The 14,392-nt window shown below is 54.8% G+C and overlaps 2 protein-coding genes across 2 annotated transcripts; one reads left to right on the plus strand and one right to left on the minus strand.

The window, feature by feature from the left end:
• Positions 1 to 1,080: 1,080 nt before the first annotated feature.
• SDRG_17124 (hypothetical protein) lies at positions 1,081 to 3,315 on the plus strand. Its single transcript, XM_008623359.1, has 4 exons — positions 1,081 to 1,686; positions 1,751 to 1,838; positions 1,886 to 2,088; positions 2,136 to 3,315. Exons 1-4 carry the CDS (start codon positions 1,096 to 1,098, stop codon positions 3,252 to 3,254), a joined length of 2,001 nt encoding a protein of 666 aa, XP_008621581.1. The 5' UTR covers positions 1,081 to 1,095; the 3' UTR covers positions 3,255 to 3,315.
• Positions 3,316 to 3,338: 23 nt separating this feature from the next.
• SDRG_17125 (hypothetical protein) lies at positions 3,339 to 6,287 on the minus strand (the record flags this gene model as incomplete). Its single annotated transcript, XM_008623360.1, has 1 exon — positions 3,339 to 6,287. One exon carries the CDS (start codon positions 6,285 to 6,287, stop codon positions 3,339 to 3,341), a length of 2,949 nt encoding a protein of 982 aa, XP_008621582.1.
• Between the last annotated feature and the right edge of the window lie 8,105 nt (positions 6,288 to 14,392).

The following is a 14,392-nucleotide window of genomic DNA, read 5'->3' on the forward strand; positions in this document are numbered from 1 at the left end:
CCCATTGTTGGTGTGCCGCATCTGCTTGAAGCCTGAATAAAAACAATATGTGTCGACGAAATCGAGTTGGCAGGCCAAAGACGGCGCGTCAAGGGCGACGAGCTGCGTATCTGCAAAGCAGCTGATGACACATTGATCGTGACTCCCAGGTGACCTTGCGACCAGAGCAGTACCTATCGGTCCGAGTGCGAGGACAAAGAGCTGTGGCGAGAGCGCGTCACCGTGGAGCACGCGTCATCCGATCTCGAACGACTTTTGACATGCTTGAACGTGTAAATGCAACGACGGAGCTCTCCACCGTGCCGTCCTTATGTTAATCGAGCGAAGCGAGCGGAGGCATTATGGCGGCTGGTGTCCAGCTTGGACATTGTGCCAACAACAACACAATGGCATCTCGTTCGAATGGACTTGCTGTCACGCTACACAAGTGCTAATGCAATCATGTTGAAGTTTGCTGTGGCAGCATCATCATCCGAGTCCTCAACACGATCCGCGACTTGGGTGGGTCATTGTAGCCACACATTTTTCGTATCCACCCACTGGTCCATCGTCAGATTCCATTCCTGTGCCACTGGAATCGACAACATTTTGCATTTATCAGCTACCGTTAGTGCTAAAGTACATGGTTGGCGCAGTCGCCGACAACGCTGACCATTCTCCGGAGAGGTTGTCCGACCAGATCGCAGGAACATCTCGCTTGGACGGGGGATGATGCAATCGACGCGATTTCTTCAGCTGTCCAATGCGCGCTCAATTCGATTTCGCCGTGCTTTAGAGCAAGATGCACTATTTCGATAGTCTTGAATCATGCCTCGAGCGTCGTCGCCGCCAGCGCAATCTACCGCCAAGCGACTGGAAGGCGCCGTGGTCAGTCGGCCAACTTCAACCCCAACTGCTTACGAAACAGCGCCATCAACAGCCTTTGCCCAATAAGATCGCAGCGGTATCCTTAGCATTAAATACCACAACTCAATTTTATATGCATGTTTGTATCGACTTGCAAATAAAATGCGATCGCCACGAGCAGGATGGGGTTCAAGCCAAATAATTTAATATTGACTTGTGCTTTGTATGCTTACGTACCAAGCGAATTGAATGCGTGACGTGTGCGATGCTGAGCATTTTTCGATTGCACGTGTCATGGGCGGCGCCGAATCTGTGCCGAGCCGCGTCTTCTCGCACGAGATCCCCGGGACGGTCCAGCCCGGCTTTGGCGGCATCCGCGTCAGCGCTGACAGCTTCCCCGTGCCGGACGAGATCGCGAACCTCTGGGCGAACTTCAAGGTGGGCATGGCGCAGTCGCCCAACTCACCGTACCTCGGCACGCGGTCGCGCGACGCCAATGGCAAGGCCGGCCCATACACGTGGGTCTCCTATCAAGAGTCCCACGACCGCGCCGCGCGCATCGCGACGGGCTTGCGCAACCACTTGAAGCTTGCCCGCCAAGACATGCTCGGTATCTTCTCCAAGAACCGGGCCGAGTGGGTCTTGACGGAAATGGCTTGCAACCGCAACAACTTTGTGCTTGTTCCGCTGTACGATACGCTTGGTCCGGACGTCATCCCGTTCATTGTCAACCACACCACAATGCGTGTCATGATGTGCTCCGGTGATCTCGTCTCGAACGTGCTTGCGGTCAAGGGGCAGTGCCCGTCTCTCGACTACATTGTCAGCCTGGATGCTTCCGTACGTTGTCGTCGCACTTGTGACTCCTATGCTTTCTTGCCATTCATTGTGTCTCTGACTGCAGATCAGCAGCCGTCAGCGGGCCGAGGCTGAAGGCCTGGGTGTGCAGCTCCTCACGTTGAGCGAGCTCGAGTCGGTGCCGGATGCTACAAGTACGTCGCGGTCTAGTACAGTGACCCTCGCTTACCCATGTCTTTAGTTGCGGAAGAACCCGCCAAGGCGCACGAAATTGCCACGGTGTGCTATACCTCGGGGACAACGGGCGACCCGAAGGGTGCGATTCTGACGCAGCGAAACTTTGCAACGACGGCCATGTCCATGCTTCACCGCTTGTCGGCGGACCCGTCGTTCACGCACTTGTCGTACCTTCCTCTGCCTCATGTGTTTGAGCGCGTCGTCTTGGTGAGCCGCATCTCGCAACACACATCATCGTGCTCATTTTCTGATAGGCAACTGTCACGCGCGCCGGTGCATCTATCGGTTTCTACCAAGGAGATGTCCTCCATCTCATGGACGACATGGCGGAGCTCAAGCCAGCGCTCTTCGTGTCGGTGCCGCGCCTCTTCAATCGCGTCTACGACAAGATCATCCAAGGCGTGAACGCCTCTGGTGGCTTCAAGAAGATGCTCTTTGACTACGCATACGAGTCAAAGCGCCAAGGGCTTGCCGCGGGCTCCAACACGCACGCGCTCTGGGACACGCTTGTGTTTGAGAAAATTCGCGCTGTCCTCGGTGGTCGCGTGAAGCTCATCGTCTCTGGCTCGGCACCTTTGGCGGCCAACGTCAAAGAGTTCCTCAAGATCGCTTTCTCTTGCCGCGTCGAAGAAGGTTACGGCCTCACGGAGACGACGGCCGCGCTGACGCTCTCGATTCCCGAGATCCCGACGGGCGCTCACGTGGGCATGCCACTGCCCAACCTTCAGATTCGCCTCGCCGACGTGCCCGAGATGAACTACACGAGTGCCGACAAGCCGCGCCCTCGCGGTGAGGTTTGGGTCCGCGGCCCGAACCTCTTTACGGGGTACTACAAGGACCAGGAGAAGACGGCCGAGTGCCTGACGGACGACGGCTGGTTCGCGACGGGCGACATTGGCTGCTGGAACGCCGATGGGACGCTGAGCCTTATCGACCGCAAGAAGAACATCTTCAAGCTCGCGCAGGGCGAGTACATTGCGGCTGAGAAGATCGAAAACATCTACGCCAAGTCGCCATTTGTGGGTCAAATCTTTCTCTACGGCGACTCACTCCAGAGCTGCGTCGTGGCCATTATCGTGCCAGACCCAGAAGCGGTCCAAGCCTGGGCGGCGTCTAAAGGCATCAGCGACGGCACCAACCTCGACGCGATGGTCAAGCGACCGGACCTCAAGGCTGCTGTGCTTGCGTCGATGGCTGACGTGGCCAAGGAGGGCAAGCTCAACGGCTTCGAATGCGTCAAAGACGTTATGCTCCACGCCGAAATCTTTAGCGTCGAGAACGGGCTCATTACGCCAACTTTCAAGCTCAAGCGTCCGCAGCTCAAGGCCCGCTTCGAGGCTGACATCAAGGTGATGTACGCGGCGTTGAAGTAAGCGGAAAGAAAACCAAGGCGACATGTAATCGAGACGGAAGAGTATTGTATGTATCCTGCGAGTCGTTTACGTCTGCGAGTGGCTTCAAGGTTCCGAGACGACATGCACGGAAATGTGCGTTGACGGGCGCTCCGGGAAGAGAGGAAGGGCGTGCTTGAAGCGGTTGATGTCGCGGATCACATGCGAACGGCGCCCTGGGGTCAAGGACTGGTCAAGCACGAGAGACGCAACAGTGGCTGTAAGGTCGGTCGCAGCAAACAGTGGTGCCGTCGTCGCAGCAGGCAGCTCAACGGCATGATGCTTCCCAAGCATGTGTACGCTAAACTTGACGCGAAGCTCGCCAAGGATGTATTCGTCCAAGAAGGCGACGACGTCGGCGACGGTGAGCGTCTTGACTGCCGCCGCCACATCGGCGCGGCGCGAGAAGCTGTAAGTCTCGGCAGAGATTTCTTCCCAGAAGCGAGAGCACTCTTCGGACGCGGTCTTGGGCTTTTCAAGAAGCGTGTCGACGACTGCGTTCAAGTTTTTTACAAACTCGGTCGCCGAAAGGTTTAGAATAGCAGCGTGCATCGACAACAAGAAGGCGTCAATGCTGGCTTCAACGTACGCGGGCGGCGCGACGTCGGACTGTACGATGAGCCGGTAGTACTCGACACCGTGCGCGCGGTGGGTACTCGAGAACACGATGTAGCCGAGCTGCTCGATCGTGCGCAGCTGGTTGAAGCACGGCTCTTTCGCTAGCTGCGCAAAGACCTCGTTCAGCGCGCGGAGACGCGTCGACTCGAGCCCGAGCTGGAACATGGTGTGTACGCCCGAGTTGACGCTCTCCGGATTTAGCTCCGGAACAGCAAAGACGGCGTCATGGCCGCGGCAAAGTTGCACAGCGCGGATCTTTTGGCGCTGCGCCGATACGAGCGGGCGAGAATGCATTGGCGCAAGGATTGCGTCGAGCCAAGCGACCGCGGACGTGGCGTCGACGTTGCCGTGGAAGTAGCTTTCGACATACGCTTGGCGGAAGAGTGTCGCCGCGTGATGGCGCAAATCGGCCATGGTCACGTGGGCGATGGCCGCGGCCTTCTCCGCGACCGTCCACTTCGTTGCCTCGAGCACACACGTGCTGAAGTAGAGCGCGTGCTTGTACGGGTCTTCGCGCTCAAAGTTATCGTAACTGCGCTTCGTCTTGTCATGGATACGCGTAAACGTCTCGTCGTCAATTTCGAGGCTCGTCATTGTCTGCACGATGGCTGTCAAGAGCGCCGGGAGTTTGTCGCTGTAGCCGCCGCCGTACAGCTCCAACGCCTTGGAGCTGAACGACATCGAGTAGCGCATGCCCGCAAGCTCGGCGTCGTACGTGATCTCCGTCAGCTTGTCTTTGACGGCACGCACAAACATGTCGGTGAGAACAGCGGTAGTAGGTGACACGTAAATCATCGGCGACTGCAGCGTCATGCAAATGTTGAGTTTCGGCTTGAGGAACGTCGTGTCCGTCTTGACCCAGAGACGCCCGAGCGCATCGTCGCGCAAGAGGACCGGCGTCAGCGATGGCGTCGGCGTCGAGACCAGGTCAAAGTTCTTTGGGATGAACGCGTTCGGGTGCGGAAGCACAAACGCCGCGTTGGGCGTCGGTGCAGACCAGCGACGCACGAGCGTCGGTTCCAGCGCGTCATTGCTGTAGTGCGTTTCGTACCACGGCTCCACAAGCGACGTCGAGTTGGCAAATGTCTTGCTCACGACCGTAAGGCGCATTTGCGCAGGCGTGAGAAGGCGAAGAACGTCATGCACCTTGGTCGGATTGAAGTCGTACAAGAGATAGCTCCCCGCGACAATGTGCTGAACCGGTAGGGTCTGCATCTTGGTTGCGAGTGAAGTTGCGTAGTGCATCGGCGTCTCCTTGCTCCGGAATCGAAAGTTCATGAGGGCAATGTTCTTGGCCTCGTCAAAGACCCAGCGCTCGATCGGCGACGACGTCAGCAATGCGAGGTACTGGTAGATTGCAAACACAATGTCGTCAGTGTGCACAATGCCTACGTCTGTTGCCTCGACCTCGACGCAGAAAAGCGACCAGTCGTCGTGGTCCTTCATGAGTCCCGCCGAGAGCTCGTTGACCCACTTCTGGCCTTTGAGGTACGACAGAAGCGAGCCTGGGCCTTCGTGACCAAGAAGGTGCGAGAGAATGCTCGTCGGTTTCTCCAAGTACGCATGGCGCATGGGCGGCAACGGCCAAGCGACCTCGATCGTGCGCAGGTCCTTGACGGGCATCACGCGCAGACGGCGCTGAAGCTGAGGCGTCTCGAATGGTACGCCGTCGTACTTGAACGTCTTGGAGCCCGTGTCCGCGATAGGGCTAAAGAGCGCGCGCACCCAGCCTTCGAGAGTGTCGAGGTCTTCCTTTGCGACAACTGCGAGCTTCATGATGCGTGCCGAGTAGAACGTTGCGTGGAACGCCATAAGCTCAGCGCGGACATCTTCCTTCGCGCGCGTACCAAGCGTCACAAGGTTGCCGGTCCCAAACTTGTGGTACGGGTGCTTTGAGTTGCTCGTGTGCTTGACGACCTGATCAAGACGCCAAGCATCGTTTTGGAGGTTCTTGTTGTTCTCCGAGTTGACCGCGTTCATCTCGCGCTCTGTGGCGCCAGGCGTGAAGAGTGGGGAGATGAAGAACTGCGCAAAGCGGTCGAGAGCTTCGTGGAAGTACGTAGGCCGCACGTCAAAGTAGTAGTTGGTGTCTGTGCCACTCGTGTACGCATTCGAGCTGCCACCGTGCGAGCTCAGAAACTGGGAGTACGAGTTCTCGTCCGGGTACTTCTCCGTGCCCATAAAGAGCATGTGCTCGAGAAAATGCGCGAGGCCCAAGAGGTCGTCCGGGTCGCTCTGATGGCCGACGCGTACATCCATGGCCGCAGCCGACTTTTCGGCATCCTTGTCCGAGACTAGCAGCGCGCAGAGACCGTTTGGAAGCTCGATGTGGCGGTAGTCGCGCTCGTCGGCGGCCGACACGTCGATACCTCCCTTGCTCTTGACGCTCTTTTCCATCTTGCCTTCGTCACCGCAATCTGCGCGATGCCACAAACTGCACGCATCCGGCATATGCCGAATTCAAACAGTATTATATTCGGCACATCTCGCAACAAATGGATGCCGATTGTTCGGGAAATTCCTCAATCAAGACCGAGCTACTCGGGGCCAACAACCGTGTTGGTGTCCGCCATGCCAGAGGTGGGCGAGGCGGTCCCCCAGAGATGACGCCATGCGGTTGGGGCCAATCGAGTTGTGAGGTCGGTGAGAGGTTGTTCGTTGATGCTGGTGTGTTTCGTGAGTGCGTCTGGTGACTTCTTGCCGGGAGGGCGAGGTCTGGCATGCTGCCACGACATAAGGCCGCAGCACCGCCGTTGCGGAGCTCGTGCGTCGAGTAGTTGCTTGGGTCTTTTTGGCACGCCGCAGCTACATTCCTGATCTCGCGCGATGCTGTTGGTACTGTGCGAGATGTTGTTGTGGTGTGGTTGATGGCTTGATGTCTTCTTGGTGCTTGAGCGTTTGTTTGATCCTTGACGTCAAGAGACTTTGCGTCGTCGATTTCGAATGCATATGACTCAGGAGCTTGGCATGATGAGGGTCGAGGCATGCTCGCACCTCAGCGAATGAGATTGGCCGCTTCTGCCGGTGACAACGCGTGCACATCCAGCAACGAGATCCGATGGCAAAGCTCGGGATGGAGAATATTGACCTCGAGATGCGGTTGGAGATCGGGAAGGAGCCATCTCGGTCGAGCGCAAAGAAAAGGTGACAACCGAGCAAAAGATCGAGCTTCTTCTCTAGTCGAGCGCTACGCGGCGACCTTCGGCGAGCAGTGTAAGGCGCAGTGCAGTGACTATTTCGGCAAGCGCAAGGAGACGATCGCGTTCCATCCGCAGCGCGTGCGCGTCCTTCTTTTCCGACGCAGGGCTTCAAGATGTGGACGCGGGATCTGGACAAGCTCCGTCAAATAACGGCGCTGCTTGGTTGTTGTGATGGACCGCTGAGTGAGCTCACTTGCGAAGGTGCGCAGGGCCGCGCCGAGCTCCAGGAAGGTTGTCCATTCGCGCCAGACGTGTATGTATGCTGACCGCTGCTCGTATCTTGACCAAGATAACAGCCAAGGCTGCTGCGCGTTTTGTCGAGTGCTCGGTACTTTCAGCGCAGGCGTGCTGTATTCGGTGTGTCTGCCCACGAAGCCGTGTGGGTCTTTCATGTTGACGTATGTCGTGGCGACGGCTGTGTCTAGGAGCGAGTTGCTACGTCCCGGACTGTGACGTGTCGAGACCCGGAGCCAGTGCACTGCTTGCGCCGCCGAAGTGACGCGATGTTGATACCATACACCACTGGACAATGCCGCAGAGAACGTCAAGTTGCCACGCGAGTGCAGTGGTGTTGATGGCCAGCACCTCGATGTTGACGGTTGAGGTGCTGAAGGGTCCCGCAATTCTTTTCTCCACTCTCACGCCGTGAGATCAACACCCAAGCGTTCGCGGGTGTTCATGGATGTGTCGACATCAGCTTGCATCGCCGTTGCCTTGCTAGCTTCCTCTTCCACGTCAGCAAGTCGAATAAACCGTGCCAATGGTCAATGATGGCGATGCCGACAGCGGCGGCGTCCATCTTTAGCGTGTAGATGACCGGGAGGAGTTGCCAACGACGTACGTGGGACGTGCTCGAAGTGCGCCACCGAAAAAGTCGCGTCCAGTACGTCGAGGTCAGCTCGGGCGGAGAACTGGAGCCTGCACGAGGCCAAAATAAGCGAGCGCCCAGTAGAAAGCTGTGTTGGTCTTGGTGAGCGGCCGTGCGCGGGCAAAGTTCCGTGCTCCACAAAACGCGGTGCGGATCGGCTGTGAGCGTGAACACGCATGGGCGCGCGCCAATTTTTCCGGTGAGCAAAGAGACGACACCAAACTCGAGGTTCCGAATGAGGTCGCTGGCCCAGAAAACGTGACGGATCATGGATGGTCGCCATCTCGTTGACGACGTTTTGGTTCCAGTGTTACGAGCATATGTTGCTTGACGCGAGCTCGATGAGAATACATTCGTCGATGCACACTTGTAGTTGAAGCACCCAAAGGGGGAGCGTGAGCCGAGTTGTGCTGGAAATGATGTTGCTCAGAGATACGCCTTAGACGAGCCGCGTGATCGCGTTGCCGACTACGCGGAATCCGTCGGTGAAGCCGCACTAGCCGGTGGGAGCCGAGAGACTGATGCCGATACGTGTAGCGCCAACCCAAAAATGGTTGCTGTCAGCTGCACAACCCCGCAGGTGTCGAGAAAAACTGCAGCAGTGTCGCCCGATGTGCCCATCACGTCCGCGCTCGTTGGAGCTGCCGCATGTAACCAGGTTGTGTACCTCTGCCCGTGACCAAGTGATGCCCGCTGCTAAGTCGGCCAAGCTTAGCCACGAGAGCAGTGGTAAGACGTCCTTGCGGAAGTGTGAATGTTTGAACGACTCGCCGCTCGAAAAAGACAAGACGTGGATGAGAGACGTCCGCCGACCGAGAGAAGTTGGAGGCACATCTTTTCGAGGCCGAGTGGGCAGCAGCTACCGCATCGATCCTTCTCTGAAAAATCGTCCGTGCAGATTGGCGTGGTGCCGGCAGGTAGAACCAGGGGACCGCGGCACGCCGCGGGTGAACCATGACGAGCGAGCTGAGCTCGTAGGGGAGCGTCGTTTGCTGGGGCGGTGCTCTACCAGCGACACTCGCGCACCAGTACGACCACAAAGATTGGGGTGCAACCGCGCTTCCGCTGCCGCTGCCGCTGCCAGCTGCCAGCTGCCAAACTGAGACTCGCAGCTCGACACTGCCTTCGCCAGCGAAGAACGCTTGAGGCGTTCACCAAAACGCTGAGCGCGCCGGTCTTGCTTTAACTCCAGAGGTAGACGCGCCTCGTGGTTGGTTTAGTCGAGTCTCGACTAAATCAACCACGAAATGTCAACCATCGTGTACACCTAAACTCGGGCGGCACACTATCCTCGACCCGGATATCACCGTTGTCAAGATGCAGATGGCACCTAGTCGACAGTCCTTTATCCAGTCGGTTGATTCCTGCTTCAGTCCTGCTTCACACGCAGGAGGTGCGGTGTTGTCCCTTCCCATTGACGTTGGCATCAGAACCATCCAGTCGGATCTTGACAATCATGCTTGACAGCATGTCATCGTACCACTCTCCACTCGTGTGAAGATGCACGCAAACCAAGAAGCGTTTGCCTCAATCACGTCCGAAGACGCCTTGACAGTCCGAGTGGCGAATAACTCGGCTGCGCCAGAAGACGTAAACACGAGTCACCGCGTGCCCCGATTGCGTCCGAATACGCCCAGTCCGAGTGGCGAATAACTCGGTCGCGCCCGAAGACGTAAATTCAAGTCACCGCGTGCCCCGGTCGTGTTCGAAGATGCCTTGACAGTCCGAATGGCGAGTAGCTTGGCCTCGCCAATAAGTGCCCACAGGGCCAGTTTCGGTTGGTTGATTACGCCGAGACGACAGAGTCGCTGGTGCCGGCGCTGTTGTCGAACCGAGAGGATATAGATGCTTGATTTGTCTAAGGTGGGACGCACGAGTACCCACCTTGGCAGCTTCACAGCTCCAAGTCCGCCCTCAAAGCCGCCCAGCGCGCCGCCGGGCGGTGTTGGTGAGAGCCATCGCGACCGTGTGAATGCGCAGCCACCCGTCAACACCGGTGCACCGTTTGTACATTACTGAGCTCTGGCACCCGAGCTTCGACAATTTGCGCGGGCTTGTATAGGGACTCGCCGTCATCAAAAGAGGCGCAGTTCGAGCGTCTGGCGGAATTGATGAGTGTGCTTGGTCGGCGTGGCTTTGACTGCCGCCTTGACTGCGACCTTCGATCCTTGACTGCGACCTTCGATGGCCTGTCGTATTGCCATCGCCAGGTGGCTTGCCGTGCTGGCCGTGACTTGGGTCGCGAGTCTGCGCCCAGAAAGCTTGTAACGGCTGCGACGGCGCCAGCGACGTCGAAGGCTGCCGTCGCGAGGGGTAAAAAGAAAACAAAAACAGTGAACGTCATGTGAGCTGCGGTACTGATGACGTCGCATTGTTGGGAAAACTTGTCGGCGTAGTCGAGCAGGTCAATGCCCAAGGCAAGTGCACCCTCGTCGTGCTACACAGAGGTCCCGGAGCCGAACGTGTAGATGTAGACATAGATGTAGACAGACACAGAGCGAAGTGAAGTTGGCGCGCCAGTTGAGCAAAAACAAAGGTGCCGAGCATTGGGTGCCGAGACGGGTAGGGAAAACGGACCGTATCGCACTCACCCACGAGCGCCAGGGACGCAAATGACAGGGGCGCTAGATACTGCGTGTTGGTAAATCGCCAGTGCTCTTGGTATGAGTAGGTAGAATCCTGAGCGCGCTCTTGGGCTGCTGCTCATGTATGCTGGTATAGCGACCGAGTGACCGCAGTGCGGTTGCGTGTGCGATGCTCGCTGTCGAAGTGTAGATGCGATGGGTGTCCGCGTCTTGGCTAAAGGTAATCGAAGCTACGGTGGCGTCGCACGCCCGATGGCCACCATCGCGTGCGCCAGCTGATCCTGTCGCTCGTCGGGGCCGGGCAAGCGTGCGGACAATGTCGGACTCGTCAATGATGACGCCAGCCACCGAGCGCCTTCTTCGAGGCGCACCAAGCTGGAAACCACCATAGAGAGACTAAGCTTGGGGCCTTGGTTGCCGCGCAGATGCGGCATATGTCGCCGTGAGAAAGCAAGGTACATCCATATCTTGAGCTTCTGGAGCGCTCAGCCTTGCGCACAAAACCTCTTCAACTTCTTGGGAACGGCACGACAGCGATTCTCTGGCCGTGGGCCCATCTCTTGGGGATCTATGGTCGGATCAAAAATGGGACCTGGCGGCGATATTCCAATCTCTTCTTGCGGCTATTGATATTTGTAGTGAATTGGGCTCAGCTCCTATTCCCATAAAGCTGTCCTATAAGTCCCTTGGATAGGGTGTTACAGTTGCGTCGTATGCAGTGGCTTTGACCGGTAACGTTATGCCGGGGATAAGGCGATTCATTTTGGCTTGGTGCATTTCATATGGGAGCTTACGCGCGCGATTCATCGAATTTCAGAGACTTTGGCGTATGCCTCTCGAAAACGGATATATGGCTCGTGATGCATTTTCGAGGGTCTTACCACATGCGACACAAGGCCCGGGGCGCCCAGCAAGCACCACATCAGCCTTGCCGCCACGCTACGGCAGCTAATTCTGGTCACCGACAACGATACAAGAGTCAACACTGCAAGACATAAGTAGGCAATGCTATAGTACGCGTGGTGCAGCTATTGGAAGACGGTAAGCAGTGGGCTGCTTGCTTGGACGGCGACCTCGGCCGCGTCGGACGTGGAGCTCAGTCGTCCCATCTGTTGAAGCTCAATCGCGGAGCTCAGTCGTGGCGATGATATCTGCGTGAATTTTAGCCAAGCCTTCTTACGTGCTTTAAGGCGGCTACTGGTCAAAATACACCGTAAACCATGACTTTTTCATCAAAAGCTTCGCCTGATTGGTTGAAAGGCAGGCCGAGCAACTCTAGCCGCGTCACTGCACTTGGAAGCCAGGCTCCACCTCTGTCAACGTGCTGAAGACCATTCAATCTCTTTCTCTTCTTTCTTTGTATATCGTGTACGTTAACTTTAAGATCCCCATTTTACGTACATCGAGCCTTCATTTTTCATATCGTCCTGAGGGATGACCGTTGAGATGGAACTGGACAGAAACACGTGTCAGGGTTCCCGAATAGTTCCATCAATCATGATCCTACTTTGCATTGTAGTGCACATGCCGACGTCCTGGAAGAACAGCCTCACCACTCCATATGTATTTGCGTTCGTGGGCGGTCATCCACCCACGATAACGTGCACCCGCGGCGACGAGTAGGAGTGTAGGGGGAGGGTAGCCTTCGGACGTTATGAATCGACTACCCTGTCCTTCGGGAAAAATAAATCTACTACTCTGTTCAAGAGAAAGCGATAAAATCGGATATATCGTAATAGTGAAAAAATTATCGGCGTTCAAAGTTTTGGTTCAATACCACTACAAGATATGGCACGGGAGCTATATTGCTACGAAAGAGGACCATCGATCCATTTTTTTCATGCCTTTTTTTAATTTTTTACCATCTATCTATTTATTATTGGGCTAATGCTTTTTTTTCACGATGCGACATACCTGGATGAGGTCTGATAATTATTCTAATAAAAAGGCGATTTGGGAGGCCACAGATGGTGTGCACAGTATCGTGAGAAAAAGTGTGGTTCATCTCTGTGGTCGAGTTAGGGCATAGGGCATGTTGACCGATCTTTATACAAGGCATCCGTAGTGATTATGATTCTGTAGAAGGTTTTAAGGTGCTATCAATCTTTTGGAATCAGCCTGACTAGATTGCATCCCATCTGTTCTGCAACGCTATTCAGATTTAGTTTTGTATCGGGTCTATCGGGTCGGCGTGCAACCTTGCGGGTTGCCTGTGTCTTGGACAACGTGATTGCCTTTGACACGTCGGTGTACAATATGCGTTTAACAAATTACTTAATGCAACTAAACACTCATCTACTTTGCGAATAAGCGTTTAACGCAGAACGCGAAACGATGAATGCTTGTAGTATTTTGAGTGCTTCGACGTCAATATCTTGCATGTGTGATAAGGGCACGGCTGCTTTAAGGTGGGCTGTGTCGTCAGAGCCGTCGCTCGAAGTAACATTTTCTTAGCAACCCCTCTTACTTATGATACTGCATACCACGTCGCTTTAGCATAGACCCCTGACTTGCTGCAGCGTGCGGGAGGATACGTATTCCAGTACATTTAACGTCGGAGATAATAGACTTGGTACTCATATTCTTTGTATCATGACCAGCGCAGGCAATGTTCTCTATCTGCTAGATTTTTTGTGTATTTTTTACTGTTTTGCTGATATAGAAACAGGTGGGTGGAGGTTGGGTGTATTTTTTTTTTTACACTGTAAAAATTTGGTACATCGCTTAAACTGGCTACTACTATTAAAACCAGAGGGCGTAAAATGGACCGCCGTCCGGAAATGCTTAACAGTATTTTGACAGCACGAGGCTCGTTGCTTTGTGTATTGCCCATTGTAATGAATTCAATGTCAGGTTGCGAAGACAGACGTAAAATTTTCGGAATCTATTTCGCCGTTAAACGCTTTGGATAAAATCGACGATCTAGTGCGTGACCTGGATATAATTTATGATTAGGTGTAGGCATGCTTATTTGATCATTGAATAGAACGAGGGGCGGCCCGGTGTAGTGATCGAGGCGTTTCACATAAATTCGAGCTCGAACGGATAGCGGGTTTGAATCCAGCTGCGCGAATGCAAATTCAATCGGCAAAAAACGCCGTGCCGTAACCTGTTTGGGATTGGCCAGAAGGGCGTTGTTAATCTCTCGGCCTCGATGGAAAACCTTCCACAACAAATTATAAAAAATACGCACTTTCGTCTAGCCGTCGTCTGCCCTCTAAACGCACCGTGTGTACAAGACAGAAAAACCTAAAGGAAATTATATCGCAATAGAATTATTCTAACAACAACCATTAAAAAGTTCTATTCATGTTTTTTTACTTGTTTAGGATGCAGGTAGAAAGCGCATTTGTGGTAAATGGCCTTGTGCATGCTCTTAACTGTTATAAGGTCGTCCACGCTACAAGTGTATCAGACACCACCAAGGTATTAAGTGCGTCCCTCTTGCGGCAAACAAGCGTATGCTGTGCATATTATTCTGTGTCACAATATGAGATATGAAACAAACTAACAGAGCCACCATAGAACGTTCTGGAAAGAAGTGCTTAGAACTTGTTTTTGAAGCGTCCCAGCACCACTCAAACCAACATCTAGAGGTGCCTATTTGGCTGCTAAGTGCCCTACAAGCAGAGCGAAACTTCGCACGATGCGTATGTGTGCCTAGAGTGTTGTTTGGCAATATTTGTTAGTGTAGCATGCTTACACTTTTTAAAATTATTGATTGTGGAGGTTTTAGGTTTATAGTCTATCCTCCTTGGAATGGCTGGCGTACGTAATTTGTTTCTAAACGTGTGAAGCGCTTGTTTGATTGGTGAATCGGTGGCAGTACTCTGTTCCGCTACGCAGTGA

Source organism: Saprolegnia diclina, assembly GCF_000281045.1.
Source record: "Saprolegnia diclina VS20 unplaced genomic scaffold supercont1.200, whole genome shotgun sequence".
In the NCBI taxonomy this organism is placed as follows: Eukaryota; Oomycota; class Saprolegniomycetes; order Saprolegniales; family Saprolegniaceae; genus Saprolegnia; species Saprolegnia diclina.

Bases quoted from the DNA above. Each gene is read 5' to 3' on its own strand.
- SDRG_17124 (XM_008623359.1), top strand. From the start codon at position 1,096: ATGCGTGACGTGTGCGATGCTGAGCATTTTTCGATTGCACGTGTCATG. The intron at 1,687-1,750 runs GTACGTTGTCGT...CTCTGACTGCAG, and splicing joins TTGTCAGCCTGGATGCTTCC to ATCAGCAGCCGTCAGCGGGC. The intron at 2,089-2,135 runs GTGAGCCGCATC...ATTTTCTGATAG, and splicing joins TGTTTGAGCGCGTCGTCTTG to GCAACTGTCACGCGCGCCGG.